The sequence below is a fragment of the Pelodiscus sinensis genome, chromosome 24, assembly GCF_052426305.1.
Source record: "Pelodiscus sinensis isolate ZL-2025 chromosome 24, ASM5242630v1, whole genome shotgun sequence".
Lineage (NCBI taxonomy): Eukaryota > Metazoa > Chordata > Testudines > Trionychidae > Pelodiscus > Pelodiscus sinensis.
In genome coordinates, this window is record NC_143075.1 from 1,829,526 (window position 1) to 1,854,977 (window position 25,452).

Sequence of the window (25,452 nt, forward strand, 5' to 3'; positions counted from 1 at the left end):
AGCGACCCAGGTGTACTGCAGACACCTCGACATCAGGCTAAACCCTTACACGACTGAGCAGAATTCTTCCAAAGCCGCCTACCTTGCAGCGTGAAATCTGCAACACTTGGGAACTTTGGTTATTTATCTGGTGGCAGAAGACAGCCCTACCAGGCAAATCTTGGGCAAAGTGCTGGGTCCATTTCGTTTCTGGTATGTAGTGTGTCATCACTCTCTTAGATTTAAGTGGAGCTGTTTATAAAATTAGATTTCAATTGCTGCATCTAGAAATCAAATTCACTTGATGGGCTTTTCAAACTGCACCAAGTTTTAGAATGGACAGTGAAATAAAACAGTGCCGTTCTATAGTAATGGTCCCATCTCATCAAGCCCCTGGGCATTGCAGGGCAGTGATATACAGGCTGTTCTAGTGATCTGTGTAGCCTCGTGTTAAGTGTCCCAAGGAGGGTCCCTGACACTGCCAGGATGTTTTTCCTGATAAATCAGTATTCAATAAGGTGACAGTCTGATATAGATCATCTGCTGCATTGATTCCTGGCAGTTCTGTCTTCTTTCAGATATAAAAAAATGCCAACTAGTGACTCCAGATCATCTAATAGGCTGACGGGACAGAACGTCCATTGTTCATTAAGCATCATACAACTTAGGAGAATTCTCTCAAGAACAAAGATCTAGTTTGTGCAATAAATACAATATATTTTCAGTTTGGTCATTAGAAGGAAAGCGCCTACACCTCAGTGGCCTCATATACTAGTCTCATTTCCCTGAAACATTCTCTAGCCCTGCGTCCACTGTCCCCTCACTGCTACCTAAAAGGGTAGTCACGAGATAGGAACGTTTTCTGGTGCTGATGCATTCCCTTATCCTCTGCAGCTCTGGAGTGTTCTCTCAACTGCAGCCCACCTTGCCAGGTGCACAGGCCACCTCTACAGGGTTGGGCTGGATGCCATACTGCATGCATTTGCTCCTATCTGTAGAGGGGCATACAAACCTGTTGAAAGATTTTCTAGTCTTCCCATTTACAAATCCAGCTCAGGAAACAGTATTAAAAATGCAGGTAATTCCAGCCCTAGTGCTCACATGGGAACCGCCCAAATCCAAACCAGACCTTTCTGAATTCCCAGGTTTTAATTTTTCAAGGCCCACTGTGTAGCCAAGCTCGACTTCCAGGCTGGAGGAGGGAAGGGAATTGGTGTCTCAGAACAATGCTTTTCTGTCTGAGATGAGCCACCACACGGGGCCGTGGAACAGAGTGGATGGAAGCACAGAACAACCTTATGTTTGAGCTGCTCTTGCAAAACACAATCATGACAATGATTTTAAGAGGACTCAGCTCAATTAAGGAAGAAAATTGACATGTCTACTTCCAGCACAGCCCTCCTTCCCTCCCCAGGAAACAAAGAAAACCCTGCGTCTCCCCTTTAAAGCCAACAATCCAGAGAGCTGTGGGAAATTACTGTTTTTACCAGAAACAAAGCCAAATCATAGAAGTGAGTGGATACTCTCCCGCTACCCAGCTGAAGAGGAGGCAGGTCACATGAGTTCAGTGTGCATTCAAGCTCATTCTGAAGGAGCCTTCAGAAATTCTTATGGACCAATGGGCAAGTCTAGTATTACAGTGAAACTAGAATGTATGGCTGTTTACTTTCAGACTTTCCAGAGATTTCCGTCCTCCTACTCCTGCTTCGGAGGATGATTATTTTCTTCAGCACCTAGAAGCCTTGCACTTGCTTAGCGCTTTCCCAGTAGGATGAACATTGATAGGCGGCAAAGGCAGTATTCTCAAATGATCATCCCATTCACAGTCTGAACTTGACAAAACCCCACTGAACCGGGGGTATTTAGTACGTCCCTGCTATAGATAATCAGCCTCTAGCAGAAGTTTTGGCCAGCAGGCCTCTCCCAGCCCTGGCACTCAGACATTGAACACCTCATGTCTGTTCACACTGTCACTTTTGCCTGAGCCAACTGCAGTTCAGAGGAGCTCTCTTTGCCCCCCTGGCTGGAGTTCTGAGTTTTGCATGGCTCATCTGCCCGAGCAGTAAGCCATCTCTGTAGTTCCTCCGCTAGTCCAGAAAGCGCCTGCGCGAACCTGTCCGGGAGCGGTTTGAGCGGCGAATATCAAACTTGGAGTCCCGGCACTTCTGGCATACATACACCTCTGGCACATTTGATTTGCGGATTTTGGCACAGGAGAGGTGGATCCAGGTGTGACACTCATTGCATTCAATCATTGGCCGTCCAGCAAAAGGTTTCATGCAGAAACAGGTGACAAGATCCCAGGAATCATCATCTGGAAGGAAAAAACAATGAATTAAAACTATGACTTCTTTCCTTCTGCTGCATGCCATCCTCTCCCTTTTGGTGCTGAATTTCCTCCTTGGTTTAGATAGAAGAAGGCAGTCCCTACCAGCTCTGTGATGATTTGGGGAATCTATCAATATGTAGCCTAGAAGTTCTGTTTGTGATTATGAACTCGGTACATTGATGCTTGTATAATACACTGTATCATGTTCTTGCCTTATATTCCTTATGCAAATGAGATGGGAGTAGACCCTGCATGTTGGTCTATAAACAGGTCAGTCAATAAAGCCTGCCAACCCCTGAACAGATCAAAGGAGTAACTGCATCATTTTTCCTCCATCTTCTCTGCAGAAGATTAGTTTGAAGGAACGGAATTTCCCCAATGGAGGGAACAAAGAGATGAGGTGTGGTTAGAGCCCTTCAAAACAGACTGGGCTGGCCAGCGAGACAAAGGAAACTTGGGGCACGAGGCAGCAACAAAGGGGCATGGCTTTTGTAGTAGAAGGATCTTTTGGAAATTAGTACCAGCTAAGGCTGGAGGGAGCTGCCTGCAGGAGAGAAAGATACTCCATATTATGAAGAAGCCAGGAGCTGCATGAGGAGTATCTTGGACACCCTGAAAGGATGCTGATCCAAATCCCAAAGAACACTCAAAAGTGGTGAAAAAAGTGAAGCAGGGACTGGTGTGTAGCGGTTTTTATTTTGCCTAGATCGGTGTTTCTTGTGCTGTCTAAGTAAAGAGTAATATTGTTAGAAACCTGCTGGAAAATGTGTGTGTTCATTTGCTTCAATGCTCACGTGTCCCTGAGGCAGTGAACTGGAAGCCAGAATGCCCACATGGTTAGAGCAACTGGGGAGTTTCGGGGAATACAGACCTCGTTTCAAGGCCTAGGCTTTCAGAAAAGGGCACTACAAAGTAAACGTGCACCCTGAAAGCGTGTGCAGAAACAGTGCCTGAACTCCGCTCAGAGTCAGGAAAAGAGAGCTCAGGGTCCAGTGCTGGGACCCAAATCCAGCAGGCTGGTGAACATCTTTCCAGGGCATGCTGGAAGCTGTAGTACTGCCCCCTGGACCTTGCTCCAAGACAGAATCTCAGCAATCCCAAAAGGTAAATATGGAACCAAAAGGGTTCTACTCCCAATATTAGCTTCCAATCTTCTGTCCCATTTTACATTAGGCCTCTCAGAAAGCACAGCCTAGGGACAGAAACCCTCACCTCAGAATCTGGACAACTTAATTCAGGTGCTTAGTCTTCTCTATCCGTTTCTACCCAAAGAGCTGGCTGTGCTTTGCAAACCCCAGTGAATTTCACTCAACCCGTACAGGATACAGATCTGCACTATCCCATTTTATAAAGGAGTGGATTGCTAATGACATACTGGATAGACAGATGACAGCCACCTATGATACCAATCTGAACAAATCTCTCATTTGCAGGGCCATTTACCTGAATCCACCATAATGTCCTCATCATCACCAGTGCCATCCTCATCCCGAAACACAACCTGCTTGCCCTGCCGTATGACCGTGCGTTTGCCCACGCTCTGCATTTCCATGCCCTGCTCAGAAGCCTCAGGAGGGTATGAGACACTGGAGGGAGTGTCAGAGTCCCATGCTGAGCAATGGTCGGTCACAGACTGAGGATCGCCCTCAGATGAGGGACTCACGGGGGTCTCAACATAAGAATCCTCCGTCTCCAGCTTCAGCAGTTCCCCCCCATATTCTTCTTCCACAGGCACTTCGGTTTCTCTTCTCTTCAGCTTTTTCTTCTTTCTGATCTTATCAGTTTGCTTTCGCTCTGGCAGGAAGTTGCTAGGTTTTGCCCGCTGGAATAGGGAAACGTATGGTTTTGCTCGCTTGAGCTGACTAAAGCTCTTTCTGCTCTTGACTGGCAGGGAGACAGCAGAATGGAGGTCACAGAATCGGGGGTCCCAGCTATCACTGTCGATGGTACCTCCAGTACTATTGGGGGGGCTGGGGCTGCTCCTCAAGGGGGTCTCCTAGCAAATATTAAGAGACCAGATGTGAGTATCATTGTAGAGTTGATAGGAAACCTCAAATAACCACTTCTTACACTCCCCTTTTTGAAGTGAGGGAGGGTGGGGAAGGATCTACACCTGTCAGAATAGGCTCACGACAAATCAGAGAATCTCCACTTACTCAACTGTCACTCAGTCACTAGCCTAAGTTTTTGACCCATTCTCATCCTTACCTGTGGCCCCGGTCAGGTACGGCTGCCTATTCCATAGTTTTCAGGAACGTGCTGTGCTACCCCATGTCCTTCCATGGGCTTTGTATCCTAAGCCTCTGTTGGGAATTCCAGGCCAGGAAAACAACTGGCTCATTTCAAAGGCAGTGCAGCAATCTGAAGTTTGTGGCTACCTAGGCTTAGGATGCAAGGAGGGAGGACTCTGGCATGAAGACCTCTAATGTAGAATTTCACACTGCACAGAAATCATTCACCAATACAATCATTTCAATGGCAATGGTACTTACTGACCTTTATACTTCTGTCTGTCCCCTCAAGCAAGACAGAGGTTTGGACTGCCTCACTTTTGAATAAAGAAGAGCTCACATCATATTCCAGGAGCCTGAGGATTACATTTAACTTTAGAAGTGTAGGGACACTGGCTCCTTGGCTGGGAGGCTGACAATATCCAGTTCCATGCCAAGTTCCATGCTTTGGTTTGAAATATCACAGGCCAGTGGCCTCATTTTTGTCCCATCAGGATTGTTTACAGGACTCTACCCCTCAAACATATCCCCTTTAGCTGTCGAGGTATTTATACCATGCTTGTCACCCTGGTAACATTAACCTCTCAACAGCACTAGCTAGAGCAAGGTGGACCTGAAATAAAGTAAGGACTGAATTGCTGCACGATTACCTCTTGTGGATAGGGGATGTAGCCAGCATATGCCAAGACAAAGGTACAAAACTTGTTGAAATCTTCCACAGTTCTATGTTTCTTGGAGCTGGGAGAAAAATCCTGTTAAAGAGACAGCAACCAGGACATTAGAATGAGATTTTTCAACAAACCAGCTGTAATGCCAAAATAGACAGCATAAGGACTTGTACTCATAGGCTACGGGTATGTCTAGACTGCATCCCTGTGTCAGCAGAGGGATGCAGATTAGGCAGGTCGACACTGCAAATGAGGGAGGGATTTAAATATCCCGTGCCTAATTTGCATAAAAATGGCCACCACGTTTTGCCGACTCAGCACTTTGTCGGCAAAAAGCAGCAGTCTAGAGGGGGATTTGTCGAGAAAGAAAGCCTTTTTCTACAGATCCTGTAAACCTCCTTGCAGGAAGCATAAGGGATCTGTCAAAAAAGGCTTTCTTTCTTGACAGATCCCCCTCTAGACTGCTGCTTTTTGCCGACACAGTGCTGAATCGGCAAAACGTGGTGATCATTTTTATGCAAATTAGGCACGGGATATTTGAATCCCTGCCTCATTTGCAATGTCGACCTGCCTAATCTGCATTCCTCTGCCAACAGAGAGAGACAGTCTAGACATCCCCTACGTCTACACTGCAAAGTTTTTGCGCAAAAACCTGTGGAGCGTCCACATCTCAAATGCGCTTTTGCGCAAGTAAATCAGCAGTAAAACGGCAAAACAGAGGGCTTTTTCCGGCATAGGTAAACCTCCTTCTACAAGGCATACAGCTACAGCTATTGCGTGAAAAGGCAAGTGTGGACACTCCAGAAGGGTTTCTTGCACAAGAAACCCCATGGGAAAAAGCAATCAGAGCTTTCTTGCGCAAAAGCGTCCATGCAGTGTACATCACTTTTGCGCTGCGCTTTGAGGTGTGGACGTGTTTTTGTGCAAGACGTTTTTGCACAAGAACTCTTCCACAAAAGACTTCTTGCGCAAAAACCTTGCAGTGTAGATGTAGCCATCGAGGCCACCTCTGATAGTTTCAAAGTATCTCTTATCTATTCCAAATGCAAGGGAGGGTGCTTTGGGACAATCCAGTGATATAACATGCTTGTCAGTGCTTTTCCTTAAAATTTAATTCTCAGGCTTGTCTGGCTCCTCTTCTAAGTATTTCCATATGCCTGTCTCCACAGGTGGCTTCTAATAGCTTTGGGATCTATTATAGTATTGAACAAAATGCTTCTTTAAAGTAAGCTATCAGAGACTAGGAAGAAGCTAAACAGTCACTAAAACAGCTGTTTGGATACTGTGAAGTCTGCAGACCCTGTTAATGTAACTGCTAAGTTAAATCCACCAATTACTGTTCTCTTTCTGGTGCAAAATTTACATCATGGTTCTCACTCAGAATTCAAAGCTCCTGGAAACAGCAGGGCAACTATAGATGGAGTCTACCTGGACACTGAGTATTTCCTCAAAGGTTACAGGTTTTTTTTGTTTTTGTTTTTACTGAGACACCAAAGCACCTCACAATGTCCAATTTCATTATAACGCTTCCATCCCACCCCTGTGAAAGACAAATGAATTTCAAGGATATGTGTATCTCCCGACCCACACTTTGAATTGAATGATGAAGAAGCAAGAAGGGCTGCTGAGAAATCCTCTCCCCCAACCTTCTCCCTACCTGCAAACTTACTTATTTCCCTATCTGCACTGGACACAGTCAGTGTGCAAAGAAGCCATTCCTGCATGAGTAGCAACTACAGTCTTTTCCATCTGTGATGGGGGGGATTAGACAACAGACAAGGGGTGGAAAACTTCAAAAGGGGGCCAGATAATCGGATGAGGGACTCTCCTGGGCAGAGGGAAGAGGGGATTAAATCCAGTGATGGGGGTGCTCACATGGGGAGAAGGGGAAGAAATGTCTCTTTAAGGATATGGAGAGGTGTAGAGGGGGACAAGTTCAGCAAGGGCCCCCAGCCATGGTTTCTGAGCTGGAAGGGCAGCCCCACGAGACAGAAGAGGGGGAATTTCTGAAAACGAAGGTCAGAGCCCAGCGTGAAAGACAGGTGGGGGGGGTAGAATTCTTGGCTGAGGCCAAGAGAGTTTAGGAGGAGAGGGAAGGAGGGTCAGAAACCTAGGGCAGGGGATCTCTGAGGGGCCCGGCCCTAGGTGGGGGGGAGTGAGATCTCTGAAGGGGTAGGGCCAGGGGCCATGAGGTGGATGCACAGAAGGGGGGGGGGGTGAAAAATCCCTTTAGGGGGAGGGGCCAAGTCCCTGTGCTGGCTCTAAGTAGAAGCTCCCTCGGGTGGGTGGCGAATCATGGAGGGGGAGGGGCGGGGGAGCGGATCGTGAAGAGGGGGAGGGACGCCGGGGTGGCAGATACCGGGGGGGGGGGGGAAGGAGCGGGGCTGTGGGATGGCAGATTCCGGGGTGGAGTCCCGAAGGGGGTGGAAGAAGGGCCGGGACCCCGGGGTGACGGCTCCCTGAGGGGGGGGAGGGGCCGTGGGGTGGCGGATCCCGGAGGGGGAGGGCGGGACCCCGGGGTGGTGGCTGCAGGAGGGGGGGGAGGGGCCGGGCCCCCGGGGTGGGGGATTCCGGGGGGGGCGGGGCCCCGGGGTGGCGGATCCCGGACGGGGGTTCCGGGGGGGGCGGCTGCCGGGGGGCGGGGCCCCGGGGTGGCGGATCCCGGGGGGGGGCGGCTGCCTGGGGGGGCGGGGCCCCGGGGTGGCGGATCCCGGGGGGGGCGGCTGCCTGGGGGGGGGCGGGGCCCCGGGGTGGCGGATCCCGGGGGGGGGATTCCGGGGGGGGCGGGGCCCCGGGGTGGCGGATCCCGGAGGGGGGCGGCTGCCTGGGGGGGCGGGGCCCCGGGGTGGCGGATCCCGGAGGGGGGTTCCGGGGGGGGCGGGGCCCCGGGGTGGCGGATCCCGGGGGGGGCGGCTGCCTGGGGGGGCGGGGCCCCGGGGTGGCGGATCCCGGAGGGGGGTTCCGGGGGGGGGGGGCGGGGCCCCGGGGTGGCGGATCCCGGGGGGGGCGGCTGCCTGGGGGGGCGGGGCCCCGGGGTGGCGGATCCCGGAGGGGGGTGGCTGCCGGGGGGGCGGGGCCCCGGGGTGGCGGATCCCGGGGGGGGCGGCTGCCTGGGGGGGCGGATCCCGGAGGGGGATTCCGGGGGGGGGAGCGGGGCCCCGGGGTGGCGGATCCCGGGGGGGGAGCGGGGCCCCGGGGTGGCGGATCCCGGGGGGGCGGCTGCCTGGGGGGGCGGGGCCCCGGGGTGGCGGATCCCGGAGGGGGATTCCGGGGGGGGCGGGGCCCCGGGGTGGCGGATCCCGGAGAGGGATTCCGGGGGGGGCGGGGCCCCGGGGTGGCGGATCCCGGGGGGGGGCGGCTGCCGGGGGGCGGGGCCCCGGGGTGGCGGATCCCGGGGGGGGCCGTGGGGCTGCGGCTGCCGGAGGGGGGGTGCCGTGGAGCAGGTCCCGGGCCCCGGGCTCACCTCAGGGGGGAAGGGGGAGGCGCGGGGCTCGGGGTCCATGTCCCAGCGCAGGCGGGTCCAGGGGCTGCTCGGCGCGCGGGCCCGATCCCGACCAATCAGCGCGATCTCGCCTGGCAGCGCCGAGCCGCGAACCGCCCGGTACCGGCGGGCGGGAGGGAGGGGGGCAGGGGGCGGGGCCGCGTGAGGCAGAGGGGCTGCCGGGAGCTGTAGTTCTCCGTCCCCGCGAGCAGCTCGGGCGGGGCGGGGCGCGGGGGCTGCCGGGAGTGGGAGTCCCGGGGAGAACTACACCGCCCGGCATGCCTTGCGCGCCCCTCAGGCCGCGGGCGAGGGGGGCTGTGGCGGCGGCGCGTGGCTCTCTTGTGCCTCGGGCGCCGGCTCCTCCCCTGGGCCTGCCCCGCGGCGCTCCCCTGCCTGAGGTAAGCGCGCGCGGATCGGGGCCGGCGGCTCCTCGCCTCAGCGGCGTGTCTCAGCTGCGCTGGTGCCAGCCCGGGGCTCGGCGCTGCTCTCCGCGTTCCGGCCGCTCGGCGCCCCAAGGGGCCTTTCCCGCGTCCCGGGGCTCCCCGCTCCTGCGAGCGCTGGGGGCTCTCATCGGAGTAACCCGAGCGGGCCGGTCTAGCTGCAGCGCCCTTCCGCCCTCACACGCCTAACGAGACTCTTGGCTTTCTTGCCGCAGCCTGTCTGTGACCGTAACCTAGCGCCTGGCACCTATTTCCCAGCCGGGAATGCTGTTGCTGATCGCGCTGTGTCCGGTCCGTTTACAGGCAAGGAGCAGTATTGCCTTTATTCCTGTTTACCTGCACACTTAGTTGCATTGCCCTGGAATTCAGGCCATCACATCCTAAGCATCCAGTAAGCAATAGGTAAGCTCATCAAGGAGGAAAGGGAGGCATTGAGAGCAACTTGAGTTTTGCTCCTTGCAGTGTACAGATATTGGTAAAGAATCCACTCTCTGCCAAAGCACTTCTGAAAAATAATTTAGAAATGAGATGTGACAAATGTCCTAATATTTGTTTGTAAATGGGAACTGATTCCTTTTCAGTCCTGATGAAAACCTACTTATTTTTTAAAAGAAACACATTATTTGCAAGAACAAGAAAGTGAAAGACTCTTAGTACACTGACTATGCTCCCCTGATTGGAAAGACACTCTGACCTTAGCCACATCACAAGTACAGCAATCTAACTAGGAGCTTAACTTTGTACATTACTTTAGGTGGGAAAGTTTGTGCTACTGGTCTTGATAAACTGTGTCATTACATTCTAAATTTAGCATCATCAGCTTGGGTTTATTGCTACTGTCAGCTTTTCTTACAGCTCTATTAATCGAGGTTTGTTCTCTAACAATTCAGGATTCAGAGCAGATAGTATCTTACTCCTGAAATTGTTTTCTAAACTGAGTTAATCATTGAAAGCAGGTCACACTGGATGTCTATATGGTGGTCTGAAAAAGAAGGGTGGAGGGAGGATTTACAATGATTTTCCCAGTGTGGACATCAAGATTAAAAAAAAACATTACTAATTGGTCTCTCCCTTGGCAATGTGTGCAGAGAGGTCAATGATTGAATGAGCCATAAAGGCTGAATTCCCTTCTCCCTTTTGGGGCAAGGAGAGGAGGAAAGATGATTCCCCCTGAAACAGAACTTAGGCAAATAACAGTGATCATATGTGTATGAATTTGTACAGCTCTGGAAAATATATCTGCTAATTGCTATACAACAAGGGTTAAGTTGCTGGTTTTCTTTGTTTTATGTATTACGGTGCTAGAGTAAACTGCAAATCACTAGAGGAAGATACATAGAATTTTTTTATAACAACTTATTTTAAGAAACAAAATTGCTGTTTGTTAAATATTACAGACACTCAGTCTATGTCTCCTCAGAAACATCATGCTTTCCTCTTGGACAATGCATTACTTTTCCAGGCTAGCCCATTTAGCAATTCCACTGCTTTTCTTCAGCAGGGTTCAGTTTCTTCCAGAAAGAACTATCAGCGTATCTGTTTTATGTAACTCTGTAAGATGTCTTGTCTGATTGGTTCATTTTTATTTTTCTAGTTCTTTGGGATTAGCTCAGGACTGAGAGTTTTATTTTATAATGTTTTTGGTATTTTGCACACTCAGTGTGTAGTGGCAGTCAAGAAAGCAAATAGAATGTTAGGAATCCTTAATAAAGGGATAGAGACTAAGACAGAAAATACCTTATTGCCCCTCTATAAAACCATGGCACACCCACATCTTGAATATTGTGTACAGATGTGGTCACCTCATCTAAGAAAAGATATACTAGCATTGGAAAACACTCAGAAAAGGGCAACAAAAATGATTAGGGGTTTGGGACCAGGTCCCATATGAAGAGAGAGTAAAAAGACTTGGATTTTTCAGCTTAGAAAAAAAGGAGACTAAGGGGGGAGATGATAGAGGTCTATAAAATCATGACTGGTGTGGAAAAAGTGAATAAGGAAAAGTTATTTACTACACCCACAATATAAGAACTAGGGGTCACCAAATGAAAATAATAGGCAGCAGGTTTTAAACAAAAGGAAGTTTTCTTCACTCAGTGCACAGTCAACCTGTGGAACTCCTTGCCAGAGGATGCTGTGAAGGTTAGAACTTTAACAGGGTACAAAAAAGAGCTAGATAGATTCATGGAGGTTAGGTCCATCAATGGCTATTAGCCAGAGTGTGGGAAGGAATGGTGTCCCTGTCCTCTGTTTCTCTGGTGGGGGGTGAAGGGAGGGATCCAGGGCTGCATTATGACTTTCGTGGGCCCCTCCCACCATAATATCAATATTAAAAATTATTTTTGATATAACTTTAAATACTTCAACATTTTTTTTCTGTTTTAGGCAAAATTTAATAGATTTTCATGGGCCCTAAAAGTTTCATTTTTTTCTGATGTGAGAAAAAAATTAAAACATTTTCGTGGGCCTCTAAAAGTATCGTGGGCCCAAATGGATAAGTTGGCCCTGGAGGGATCACATGAGGATTACCTGTTGTGATCCCTCTCTCTGGGGCATCTGGTATTGGCCACCATTGGCAGACAGGATAACTGGGCTAGATGGACCTTTGGTCTAACCCGGTATGGCTGTTCTTCTATTCTTAGGTTTAGGAAATGAGACAAGTCATTGTGCTAGCTCTACACAATCATATCTTCTACTCTGATAGACTTTTGCAGAATACACTTAATCTTGTCTAACTTGAAACCAAGTCTGCTGCCCAATAGGAACTGGAGAAAGACTGTTATAATGCTGACTCAGACATTAGTTAATGCCCCAATATCAGTTGCCCTTCCTTTACATGTTACAGCTATTCCTCTGGACTGATTAATAGTTCCTGTGTAAAGGTGATACAGCTTTCTCTTTTTCTTAAATGTATTCAAGATATCTATCTAAGATGTTAGAATATTAAAAACACAACAAAACCACAAATGCACATAATATTTCATTACTAGTTTACGGTCCAGACCACTTATATGAGCCCACCACTTTTAACAACCCCAAGTGCCTCAGTCAAAATTCTTTAGACAGTTTTTCCCCTTTGGTGATTAGTTGTCCGTTTCCTACTTTCAGTAACTTTACTTCAACCTCATTTCACCATGCTCCTATTCTTCTCCCCCTCCCCCCTTTTCTCCCTTTACTTATCCCAGGCCCCTTCAGTGCCTGTTCTCCTTTCCTTTTCTCTGATTCCTTCACGGGAACTTCCTCTGCTTCTTGTGGTGCTAACATAACATTTGCAGAATGTGTTTACTCTGCTTGTACATGATACCCCTCCCCTCTCCATCCTTTATCTTTTCTGCTACATTGTAAACTGGTCAGGACAGAAACCACTTAACCTTTGCTCATATAGTGCCTTGCATAGTGTGGACCTGATCTCAGTTACGGTGCCTATGAGCAGGGTCTTATTATTATTTGTAGGGCTTGACAAATTATACAATCTACTCACCCGTGGCGAGTAGATTGTAACCCGGAAGAGCTGGGTTCAGGCAATCTGCGGATGCACAGATCGCCGGACAGCGTGGTTGGCGAGTGGGGCTAGCCGCCATTCGGCGAGCCCTGATTATTTGTATCTTAAATTGCACTGTCTGGTATTTGTAGGAACTTACCTTTCCTTCTTGTTTAAATTATTTTCTATATTTTTTGCTGTATTTCAATTCTTTAATGTAATGATAAATTAGTATTAAAATAGTTTTCTTTAAATGAATCCTAATTACTCTTGCATCCTATAAGCTATATATTTACATTATATAGGATACTTAGATTATTTAGATTTACTGTGAACAGAGATCATTTAACTTGCCAGAGTGAAATGCAACAGCCATTAAGACAGCTGAATTTTCATAGCAAAGAAAAAAACAAGTTTAATACACATGGGGGCATTTTAAAAGACCATGTAAATACGAGTTAGAATTTAGCCAGGACCTTAACCTTAACACTTCAAGTTGTGCAAAAATGCACAGGGCTTATGTGACTAAAATTGGTCAGGGTCTTGGGCTTGAGATTGCCCCTCTGGGCTCATAGTTTCACAGGTCCATAGTGCTTAGACCCTGGTCACTAACTCAGAGGGATGAACTATGAGTCTTAAAGCACCCATGTCACTTCTGCCATCCCTTGGATTTCTCTTTTGGATGCAAATGGTGGTCTCCCATGCAAATATTGACCAGGCTAATACTGCTTAACTGTCATATCTGACAAAATACCAGTCTGAGATGGTATGGCTGCAGGAATAGGTAATGGTATTTATAACAATTATCATGTTCTCTTAGAGTGGAAATATCAGTGATCTTTAAAAAAATTCAATTCATTTGAATCAGATTTGTTTACATTTTAAATACATATTTTAGAAAAAAATATTTAAGATTAAATTGAAATTGTCAATCTGTGTTAAGTCTAAATGTACTAACATCTTTTAAACACAAAAAGGAAGCTTACAAGTAGTGGAAACTTGGACAGGTGACTAGGGAAGAGTATAAATATGTTGCTTGAGAATGCAGGGGAGTAATCAGGAAGGTTAAAGCATAATTGGAATTGCAGCTAGCAAGGGATGTGAAGGGTAACAAGAAAGGTTTCTACAGGCATGTAGAATAAGAGGGTGACCAGAGCGGGGGTGTGGGGCCCTTACTGGATGAGGGAAGTAACCTAGTGACAGATGACGTGGGAAAAGCTGAAGAACTCAATGCTTTCTTTGCCTCTATCTTCATAGACAAGGTCAGCTCCCAGACTACTGCACCAGGCAACACAATATGGGAAAGAGGTGGACAACCCTTGGTGGAGAAAGAACAGGTTAAGAACTATTTAGAAGAGCTAGACATATATGAATCCATGGGTCCGGATTTAATGCATTCGAGGGTACTGAGGGAGTTGGCAAATGTCATTGCAGAGCCTTTGGCCGTTATCTTTGAGAACTCATGGAGATCGGAAGAGATACCGGATGATTGGAAAAAGGCAAGTGGAGGGCCCATTTTTAAAACAAGGAAGAAGGTCAATCCAGGGAACTACAGACCAGTCAGCCTTACCTCAGTCCCCAGAAAAATTATGGAGGGGATCCTCAAGGAATCCATTTTGAAGCACTTGGAAGAGGGGGAAGTGATCAGGAATGGTCAACTTGGATTCACCAAGGGCAAGTCATGCCTGACCAATCCGATTAGCTTCTATGGTGAGGTAACTGGCTTTGTGGATATGGTCAAGTCGGTGGATGTGATATACCTTAACTTTAGCAAAGCTTTTGATACGGTCTCCCACAATATTCTTGCCAGCAAGTTAAGGAAGTAGGGATTGGATAAATGGACTGTAAGATGGATAGAAAACTGGCTAGACTGTTGAAGCCCAACGGGTAGTGATCAATGGCTTGATGTCAGGTTGATGGTCGCTTTCTAGCGGAGTGCCCCAACAATCCGTTCTAGGCCAGTTGTGTTCATCTTTATTAATGACCTGGATGAGGGGATGGATTGCACCCTCAAAGTTTGCGGATGACACTAAACTAGGGGGAGAGGTAGATACGCTAGAGGGCAGGGATAGGGTCTAGAGTAACCTAGACAGATTAGAGGATTGGGCTAAAAGAAATCTGATGAGGTTCAACAAGGACAAGTGTAGAGTCCTTCACTTGGGTTGGAAGAATCCCAAGCATTGTTACAGGCTGGGAACCGAATGGCTAAGTAGCAGTTTGGCAGAAAAAGACTTGGGGATTACAGTGGATGAGAAGCTGGATAGGAGTCAACAGTTTGCCCTTGTAGCCATGAAGGTGAATGGAATATTAGGGTGCTTTAGGAGGAGCTTATTTAGTCTGCAGAAGAGAAGAGTGAGGGGGGATTTAATAGCAGTCTTCAACTTCCTGAAGGGAGGTTCCAAAGAGGATGGAGAAAGGCTGTTCACAGTAGTGACTGATGACGGAACAAGGAGCAATGGGTTCAAGTTTCAGTGGGGGAGGTCTAGGTTGGATATTAGGAAAAACGATTTCCCTAGGAGGGTGGTGAAGCACTGGGATGGGTTCCCTAGGGAGGTGGTGGAATCTCCACCTCTAGAGGTTTTTAAATCTCAGATTAACAAAGCCTTGGCTGGGTTGATTTAGTTGGGATTGGTCCTGCCTTAGGCCGGGGGCTGGACTTGATGACTTCCTGAGGTCTCTTCCAGTCCCATGATTCTATGATCTCTTAATTGATTACATTCCATTTTAATAGAAATTAGTTGGTACACGTGTGTTGCCAAAGTTTTTAAGAAGTCAAACTACTGAACTAGTGGACACCTGGAACCAGATTTTAAGTGCTAAGCCAACTTTTTTTAATAGTAGCTTCTTCTGCAGGTACAGAAAGAATATTTTGTTTTCAGTTAATTCATCTAGTTCAGTAGAGTTACTAGGTGTTTGAAAATTGAGAGGGTGGTTGGGAGCTGAAAAATCAGTAAAACTTTTTTTCCTCTTCCAATATGTGATTAAAAATAAGGTATGGGAGGATGAGATCTAAAATTTGTAAGGGGATGGGCCCAGATCCACAAATGTTACTAGAAATTCAGTTTGAATTCAATAAGTGACTAAACAAAAAGTCTGTATTTTTAAATGGCAAACATATTTTGATACTTACTTTTGTCCTCATATATCCAGTACTTTAAGCTAGTTTTATTTATCTATCAATTTGAAAACATTTTTATGCATTTTACATTTAATTCCATCCAATTCAAGCTTGACATGTATATTAAAACAATCGGGTAAAGAGGCAATGCATCATTCACCATTTAACACAATACAAAAATGCAAACATTAATCAAAATAAGTGTGTTAAATTCCATAATTCCTTAAATAAATGTGTATACACATAATGTATCTTCCTGGTTAGCAGAAAGTACCAAGTTTATTGTAAAGGTTATATATAGGGAGAGACCCATGTGTTACATAATTGGGTACCACGCAATTAATCAACTTTTCGTTAAGAAAATAACTAAAATGTACAAATGCAAAACAAGATTAAAATTTTAAACCAAGGTTTTCGCCTTCTTTATCTAAAGCATGATTAAAATCTGTGATTTAAACTTTGATTTAAATCAGTTCTGACTGTGCTCTGTCAACATTCAACCCAAATCTGATAGTCTTATTCTTACAAACTTTAAATTTGAATTCTTGCTAAAATATCTATTATGAGACTGAAGTGTAAAAAATGCTGAGCAGTAGTTTAATAGCACATTACGTAATTCATCTTGCTGCGTCTCCACATTTGAAGAATGTAGGTAGGAATGTTTTAAATGCTGTTCGGTTTATTCAGTTTTCCTGATTCCAGGATAGCTTCTCTTTGCTGAACCTTTTTTTTTTTTTCTTCCATTTTTTAAATTGTTCTTGGCTATATAGTATACATAATTAATATAGTTCTACATTAGAATTCTTGCAATGAGGGACTTCATTTGTGGAGACATTTTACTCTGTGGCTGTAATTGTTATTTGTTAATGTCCCACAGTAGATACCCTTTAGGGCTGCCATGTCCAATACGCTAGCCACATGTGCTTCTTTGGCCAGTTAAGTGTGGCTAGTTGGCTTGAACAATGTGGCTGTTTGGTCGGTTGAACGTGGCTAGTTGGCTTGAACAATGTGTCTATTTAGCCGGTTGAGTGTGGTTAATTCGCTATAGCAGTAGCCACTGTCGTAGCTACTGCTTCAGAACTGGTTGGACACCACGGTAAGGAGTATGTTATGGATGCTAAAGCCAGAACAAGGAGCTATTGCTATCCCACCGCAAGGCAGCTAGCCTGGACTTTTGCTCCTTTAATCCCATAAAGACCATGCATTGCATTTTGTGAAAGACACTAACTCTCTATGGGTTATTTTCGTTCTTGCATGTGTACAATAGTCCTTGCCAATGAGTTTTTGGTGTGAACAGAGCTTCTCGCTTCCCTGACTGCAGTGAGTGTTTGGAGTGTGCAAAGAAATCAGGCATTTAAAGGTTTAATTTTGTTGCATTTCAGGGAAAATACTTGTCCTGCAGAATGAATCTAGCAAAGCATTTTAATAACATACATTTATAGTGCAATTAGTGGGATGCATAAAATGCTCTTTATTTTATTTTATTTTATTTTATTTTATTTTATTTCTGAAGACTATATAATTATCCCATTTTTTAAACTTCAACCGAGCATTCAAAAAGCTCTCTTACTTGGATTGTCAGAGATCTCCAAGTGGGAAATGCAAGATTTGAAGGGTGGAAATGAGAAAACAAATGTATTTGGCTGATGAGTAATATATTTTGATTGCTCAAGCTTGACTTTCTGTATTTTATTAAATGTTTGCCAAGTAATGGGATTGCTATTATTGGAGGCATGCAAAAGCAGTCTTTACTGATTCTTTAAAAATATTTACAGCTTGTATTATTTGTATCACAGTGCTTATAAAGGCAACTGAAACAGTATGGGCTGACCTGTTATATTGCTTTGCACAGTGGCAGTATCGTAGCCAATGAGGTTAATCTGAGGCGTGATTATTGCTAATTGAAAACTTTTCCCAATACCACGCCATGACAACTTGAAATATAGTTGGCAATTTTTTACACACTCTACGGAGGGGCGGGACTGAGAAACTCTGGCTTGAAACTGAGATTCTTTGCACCATGTACATTTTGTGACCTAAAGTAAAATAATCAGTTTTTGTAGACTACAGTGTTTTGCAAGTGCAGATTCTCTAAGTGGAATAAGAAATTCCATCACTTATTTCTTCAGTAACATTCCATTTGTTTTCAGTGTCCATTTAAATAATTATTAATTACAGTAACGTTCGTTTCTTTCTTTTACTAAATTCTGACAGTAATAACCAGTCCCCAAAAATGTCTTTAGGTAGTGGGATGGATCAGAATGAAGAGGAAAAAACTTTAGATGCATTCAGGCAAAGTATATATTTAAAACCTAGAAAGGCTAGTAGAACAGTGATAAATGAATGTGCTGTGCATTTATCCTGCTAACCTTTCTTCTTCCTCAGCAAGTTTGTACTGTAGCAAATTGAGATCATGAATGTGGATGAACTGAAAACTATACACCAGACCTGTTTTCAAACAACCTTGAATGTCTTCAACATTTTAAAAAATCAGAACAGGATTTTTCACATGCCTTGATTTTGAATTGTGATGTTCTGCTAATTGCTTTTGGGAGGACAAAGCAGTTATACAGAAGCAATCCCTGCACCACAGATGAAAGCTTGCCGAATCCCTGTTATTTCTATAGAGCCCTGTATAAGCTGAGTCCCTGCTGGGATAGCATCAGTTAGGGAGGCCCCTTTCCCCTTTTGACAGGAATATTATAAACTAGAACAGCTGTCCCTGATATGAATGTAGGGGGCGGGATGTACAGTAATCTGTGGGCTCTGCCCGTGGATGCCGCCTGGCCCCAATGGGCCACTAGGAGTTAAGGAGGTGGTGACAGGGAATTGGGGGTGGGAACCACACGTGGTTACAGCTGGCTCTAGTCCTTATAAGGGCCATGTGTGCTTTCAAAGCCCTATGCTAACCTGCCGTGTGTTGCTTTTCCCTAGGCATATCATGGAACCGAGCCCAGGAGGAGGCGGGGAATCCGCACATGCCGTGGCATTGCTACGGGGTCTGAGTGCGCTGCGCTCTGAGAGGAGCCTGCTTGATGTGACGGTGGTGGCTGGGGGCTGTGAGTTTGGGGCACATCGAGCTGTGCTGGCCGCAGCTTCTGGCTACTTCCGTGCCATGTTCGGTGGGTCACTGCGGGAGTCCCGAGCTGAGCGGGTACGGCTACATGGGGTGGATCCTGAGTGCCTGGCACTCTTGCTCGACTTTGCCTACACTGGTCGGGTGGGACGGCTGGGCCCCGACATTGCGGAGCGGCTGCTGCGTGCTGCTGACCTACTGCAGTTTCCAGCTGTGAAGGAGGCATGTGGCGCTTGGCTGGCCCAGCAGCTGGAACCAGCCAACGCGCTGGACATGCAAGACTTTGCTGAGGCCTTTGCTTGCCCAGCCCTTGCGGCTGCTGCACATCGCTTTGTGCTGCGCCACGTGGGTGAGCTGAGTGCGCAGTTGGAGCGGCTGCCATTGGCACGGCTCATCTCCTACCTGCGGGATGATGAGCTGTGTGTGCCCAAGGAGGAAGCTGCCTTCCAGCTGGCACTGCGTTGGGTACGTGCCGACCCAGCTGCCCGCGCCCCGCTGCTGCCGCAACTTCTGGCCCATGTGCGTTTGCCCTTTGTGCGCCGTTTCTACCTACTGGCACATGTGGAAGGTGAGCCCTTGGTGGCACGGTGTCAACCCTGCCTACGTCTCCTGCGGGAGGCCCGCGACTTCCAGGCTGCCCGCTATGACCGGCATGACCGAGGGCCATGTGCTCGTATGCGGCCACGACCATCCACCGGCCTGGCAGAGATCCTGGTGCTCATTGGCGGCTGTGACCGTGATTGTGATGAGCTGGTCACTGTTGATTGTTACAACCCGCGCACGGGGCACTGGCGCTACCTGGCTGAGTTTCCTGAGCACCTGGGCGGCGGCTACAGCATAGCAGCGCTAGGCAATGACATCTACGTGACTGGTAAGGACAAGGCATGTTGGATCTGATGCACCGAGGGGTGTTGTCTGGGAGAGGGCCAAAGCTAGGCGTTAGTCTGGAGGAAGCCCAGGTCTGGCAAGGGATGGGGGATGGTTTTAGTTTTAACAATCCAGTGGCGTTGGCAAATTATAGAAAAGGCCAAAAATACAATCCCTGAATTTTCAAAGCGCTAGTATTTTTATAAAAAGTTCCCTCGTTTCTTTGCTGTTAGTCCCAGAATAAGCTAAGCATGGCTTTTCCTGTTTGCAGAGTACAGATCCTATGAAGTGAGATGAGCTTTCATAATTAGGATGTTTGTTGTAAAGACTCAAACTGTTCTGCTGCTATACTAAATGGTAGGGGAAATGATTCCTTGGCATCTCTGAAAATGTTGAATGAGTGTGTTGCATTCATCATAAGCAGACACACATTGCAACAGCCTGTTTCAAAGGGACCTCGGCATCCCCACAGTTCAGTAACGTTTTGTCCTGTTTGGAGACTTGCATACAAGTCAGCATAAAGGTATTTGTTTTTATTTTGACAGACTGCAGGATGCTGTGGTTGGTTCTAAGTACAGGCTAAAGCAGTGTGTGAGTAAAACTGAAATGGTTTTGTTATTCTGCTGTTAGGGGGTATAACTGGCTTCATGGGGCAGACTTATTCTCAAGGGATGATAAGCCTGCAACTCAGTCATGAACAGGAAGATAAGAATGTATTCAACTCTATATATTACTTTCTTGACTGAGTGGAGAAGGAACTTCCTGGCCGCTTTATTTTTAACATATGGAGTCCACTATCCAGGAGACTCTAGCACTTTGTGGTTACATTAATGTTTACATTTTAGTGCAAATATTTAGATTGTCTGCAGTGGTTCTTGATTTTTTTTCACAGATGGACCATGTTTAAAGTTCCATTTAGATGTTGGTAGCATTTAGCAAGTTCTCATTTTGCAATAGGGACTCCTTATCCCAAAGTTATTTCTTGTTTTGGGACGGATTTAGTAGCTGATCTCAAGACAGGCAGCTGATTCATGATGGCTAATAGTAGTGAGCATGTAGACAGCATTTCAGGACCCATGTTGGTGTAACTTCCCAATTGTCTACTCAAGACAACAGGGTATGAGTCTGATTTCGGATGGTTTTGAAATTCTTGCTATGATGAGAACAGTGAGGAAAATCAGAATGTATTGAAAAGAACAAAGGAGGCAGCCCAAAGTACACCATGTACACCCAAGGTGGAAACATGCCAGGAAGTCTGCTGAGACTCCAGACTGTAAATAACTTCTAAAGCCATTGACCTTGGCACAGCATTGTGTTTATGGTATTAAAGGACAAAAGTTTTGTTTCTTTCTTTAGTGTACTTCCTGGCTCTTGTCAGTTTGTCAAGTTTGCTGCTTCAGCTATACCAATATAAAGCAGCAATCCTCCACCCCTCCTCAGTCCCGGGGTGGGTGTGGCTATACCAGTGTAAAGGGACTCAAACTGAAATAAACTATACTGCATGAGACACCTTTTTACCAGTATTGCTGCATCTACACAAGGTCTTTTACCATATAACCATGTCCTCAAAATTCACATTCTTAACAGATGTGATTATACTGAGGCTTTTAGAGTACTCCCAAGTAAACAGAAAGCTGTTCAATCTCTGACTTGACTTAAATCATAGCCATGCTTTTTGTTATGTTATAAGCATGATGATATGCTAAAACAGAATAACCTTATATTAACAAAAGTAAGTTACATATGGTAGTATTAAAAAACAATGTAAGATAGATTGACCTGGAATTCTAATGCCAAGCATTTTGTGTCACACCTTGTGTTTGCTGACTTCTTCCAAGAGTCTTGTACTTGCATTTAGGAGCTATTGTCACTGGAGATGCATGGATAACTGTTTTGTATTTCATATTACACTTGTAGCTCAGAGGAAAGGAGATGTAAAGGGGAAACTTAGAAGTAGATCTTTGCATGGTTAGCAGTAGTGAAGTGCAGTCAGGTGTCTCTGGTTGTTCTTTGCTTTATGAAGCTTGCATGGTAGGATTGCTCCACTGATAATTATTCAACAATTGTAGAAGTGTTAGTTGGATCCTTATCCATACCTTGGCTGGCTAAATGTTGTTGGAAGTTGCTCTGTATTACTTTGACAGCTATTAATTTTCTGGTCACATGTATGGTGGGGATTGTAAATAGGAAAGGGAGAAAATTTGAGATTGTGTTACCATTATCCTTGAAATTGTTGTGAAACAAATCGCCATTTTCCTCCTGTGCTTAAATATTTTTAGTAGTTAGTAAGCTGGAGAAGTAGCAATATAGTATTAGAAAGTCGTAACATTTTTGAATACCCAATAAGGCTGAATTATTACGTTAAACCCCTCCTCTGTCTTTCTTAACACCCCTCATGTACAATGGGATATATTGCAAAATATTTACTTCTGAAATGTGCCCTCTTCTCTAGGAGGATCGGATGGATCAAGGCTTTATGACTGTGTCTGGAGATACAACTCCAGTGTGAATGAGTGGACAGAAGTGTCTCCAATGTTGAAAGCAAGAGAATACCACAGCTCTACAGTCTTGGATGGGCTGTTGTATATTATAGCCTCAGACAGCACAGAACGTTACGACCACTCCATAGACACCTGGGAGGCTTTGCAGCCTATGTCATATCCAATGGACAACTGTTCTACCACATCTTGTCGTGGCAAACTCTTTGCTATTGGCTCTCTAGCAGGCAAAGAATCCATGGTTATACAGTGCTATGACCCTGAAACTGACCTCTGGTCCCTAGTGAACTGTGGACAGCTGCCTCCATGGTCTTTTGCACCAAAAACTGTGACTCTTAATGGACTTATCTACTTTGTAAGGTAAGTAATATTGCATCTTCTCCCCCTCTCCCGTGACAGACTGATTTTCGGATAAATCCACAATTTGGGAAAAGGGGACTGTTTTACAAATCTGAATTGAGGAGAAATCTACTTTGAAGTAGGGATGTAAAAAGGTAACTGATATGGATGTCAATGGTTAACCAGTAGACAGGGAGCAGCCTGCAGTGGGTGGAGGGCTGTTCCAGCCCCGCCAGGCCGCCGTGTGGGGCCAGAATCAGCTGGAAAGGCGCAGTCTGGGTCCCCCCTACCCCTTTTAATCAGTCAGCTGGTTAAACTTAATGTTTAACCAGTTAACTAATTAAACCTGATTTTACATTCCTAGTAACTTGTTATTCAGTTACCCGGCAAGCATTGCCGTACCAGTATGCTTACCGGGGTAACCTATTAACTGGCACCTGGCCTAGCCAGAGCAGCCCCCACCCTCAGCATGCCACGGGCAGAGGGGCTGCTCCAACCCAGACACTGTGGGCACTGAGTGCTCCAGTGGAGCCCCACCCTCAGTGCAATGCAGAAGGCCAGTTAATTAAATAGATCGTTTAACCGGTTAACATTTTAAATGGGATTTTGTATTTCTGCCGTAAAGTGATATACTTGAGTTCTATTCAGTGTTCCCTCTAAGCCCGTGGTCACCAACCAGTAGATCGCGATCTACCGGTAGATCTCAGGGGCTCTAAAAGTAGCTCTTGAGCCCTCTCTGAACTGCGCGCCTGCACAGTACATTTACATTAGATTTCCTCATTTGAGGAGCAGCTACTCACTGAGCAACAACACAGGTGAGTAGCTGTGAGGAATGGTGGGAGCTGGGAGGTCGGGAGGGCTGAAACACCCCAGCCAGCTGACTGTGGCTTTCAGCTGAAAGAGGCTGCCCTGGGCTCCAGCTGATCGGCGGCTTCTCCTCTGCGCCTGCCCACGTGGAGTTTGGTGCACCCTGGCTGAGCCCATGGCCAGCTGGCCGGGCAGCCACTTCTCTTCCCTCCAGCCCGGCTGCCCTGCGCTCAGCCCAGGGAGTCTGCGTCTAGCTCCAGCTGTGCTGGAGCAAGCTTCCCAGGCTGAGCACAGGATCACAGATGCCCATCTGATGAACTGTATACGACTAGCAATCTCAGACTACAACCCAGACTTCAAGACACTGGCAGATACTGTTCAGCCACAGGTGTCACACTGAGACTTTGTTATTGGAAGAAAAAATATATAATTATCAATACTTGATTTTAGATTTACAAAATAGCAGAGAACAAAATGTATAATTGTAAATGCTTAATTTGACATTTAAATAGCATGAATTAAAAACAGACCATTTATTTCATAACTATAAACATGTGATTTTAATTTTATATTTTGCATTATTTAAAAATAAACTGTTTATCAGAGTGTATAAGGGCTGGGGATAGCAAGTGATGGACAGGAGAATAGAGGGGTCAGGGCTTCAAGGAAGGGGCGGGGCGGTAGATCTTCGCCTGTTCTGAGACTTAAAAAGTGATCTTGGGTGTAAAAAGGTTGGAGACCACTGCTCTAAGCTGTGCGGCAGCACAGCCTCTCACCTACTTAATGAGCCCTGCCCAGGCAGGGGCTCAGGACTCGTGCATGGAGCTGCCTGGCAGAGGTAGAGGCACTTCTCCCTCAGTGACAGCAGCAGCTCCTTGCTGAGGACAGAGCAGTGCGTCTCGGAGAGTCCTGAGCCCCTGCCTGGGTGGGGCTGTGCTGCTGTGCAGCTTACAGGGAACACTGGTTCTGTTGGCTTTTAATTCAGTCCTACTATTACGTAAAATGCAAACATACAGGCACACAGACTCCAAGGAAATCTTCAATGGTATAGCAGATCGCGCCTGTGAAATGTAGTGAGAATACATGGGATGAAATGGTTTGTTGTTGTTTTTAAACCAGGCTTTACGTACCATTGTTATTTGAGTTCTAATGGCTCAAAAACGTATCCACTTAATTAAAAACTGAAAGGCATTCCATCACTGAAACACTTCATCTAGTATCCAGTCTGGTGAGAGCAAATGTACATTAAAAACAGCTCCCAGACATTTTGTTTTATTACCTTTGTGTTTGCTTAAAAGCAGTAAGTTTTATCTAAGATCTTTATTTGTTGCATTTGGATTTGTTCTTGCTCAGTTTAGCATCTTGGCTTCCAGCAGCTGTTTGAAGTTATTCCTTTCACTCTTTCAGTATTCAGCTAATCTTGAAAAGGTTCTTTCATCAAAATATCCATCCTGTACACTTGCAGAACCAACTTTATATTCTGTTTTCAGCAGACTCAAGGTTTAGAATATCTAATGGCCCATACACACCTCTGTAGAGGTTGCTGCAGCAGGTAGGAAGTCATTGATTGTTATTTTGGGTGAATAGCTGAGAAAATTACTTGATACAGCAAAGGGAAAATTCTTCCTCTACTTTCTTGCCCCAACTCCACCTCTCCAAAAAAATGCTGCAAAGGGGGTATTTTTCTGATAGTTGTTTATAAGGACAATCTCAGAACAGTAGTTTCATATACATGAGACCAAAAGGTAACTTATTAACCAAAGCTGCTAACTTTCAGTTTAGCGGGGTGGGGGGGTTCTCCTTTTATTAAGTGAGAATAAAATATCTCCCTCTTCTTTATGACCAACCCTTGTTACAGCTATAAATACAGCATCATACCAAAACTGGCCTCCTGGGTTACTTCTATATTAGAAACAACCTTGAGATGGGAATGCCTTGTTCTTATTCAGAACAGCCTGTGAAATCCTTCCTGCTCCTTTTCCCTGCCAGCACGCAAGCAGTACATAATATAAGAATGGCCATACTGGGTCAGACCAAAGGTCCATCTAGCCCAGTACCTTGTCGGCCAACAGTGCTCTGAGCCAGGAGCACTGTTTGTAGAAAGTATGTTTTTACTTTCGTTCTTGGAAGTGCTTGCC

At 46.3% G+C, this 25,452-nt stretch overlaps 2 protein-coding genes and 1 non-coding gene across 5 annotated transcripts in view; 2 read left to right on the forward strand and 1 right to left on the reverse strand.

Moving 5' to 3' along the window:
* PHF13 (PHD finger protein 13) lies at positions 1-8,990 on the reverse strand. The gene is made up of 4 exons (XM_075906139.2): positions 8,671-8,990; positions 5,190-5,291; positions 3,752-4,304; positions 1-2,293 (listed from the first exon to the last, which is right to left on the reverse strand). Exons 1-4 carry the CDS (start codon positions 8,707-8,709, stop codon positions 2,067-2,069), a joined length of 921 nt encoding a protein of 306 aa, XP_075762254.1. The 5' UTR covers positions 8,710-8,990; the 3' UTR covers positions 1-2,066.
* Positions 8,959-25,452, forward strand: part of KLHL21 (kelch like family member 21) — a 26,967-nt gene continuing 10,473 nt past the window's right edge. The window contains exons 1-4 of one of the 3 annotated variants that reach the window (XM_089773094.1): positions 8,981-9,086; positions 9,344-9,530; positions 18,662-19,674; positions 22,123-22,528. In XM_089773094.1, the coding sequence (XP_089629220.1) occupies positions 18,669-19,674; positions 22,123-22,528 (1,412 nt within the window). In that variant the 5' untranslated portion in view covers positions 8,981-9,086; positions 9,344-9,530; positions 18,662-18,668. Of the gene's footprint in view, positions 9,087-9,343; positions 9,531-18,661; positions 19,675-22,122; positions 22,529-25,452 lie in introns of all 3 variants that reach the window. The other 2 variants (XM_075906135.2, XM_075906133.2) reach the window with 2 other exon arrangements.
* On the forward strand, positions 17,568-17,702 carry LOC112545813 (U4 spliceosomal RNA). Its single transcript, XR_003089347.2, has one exon. It is a non-coding gene; the product is annotated as a U4 spliceosomal RNA (small nuclear RNA).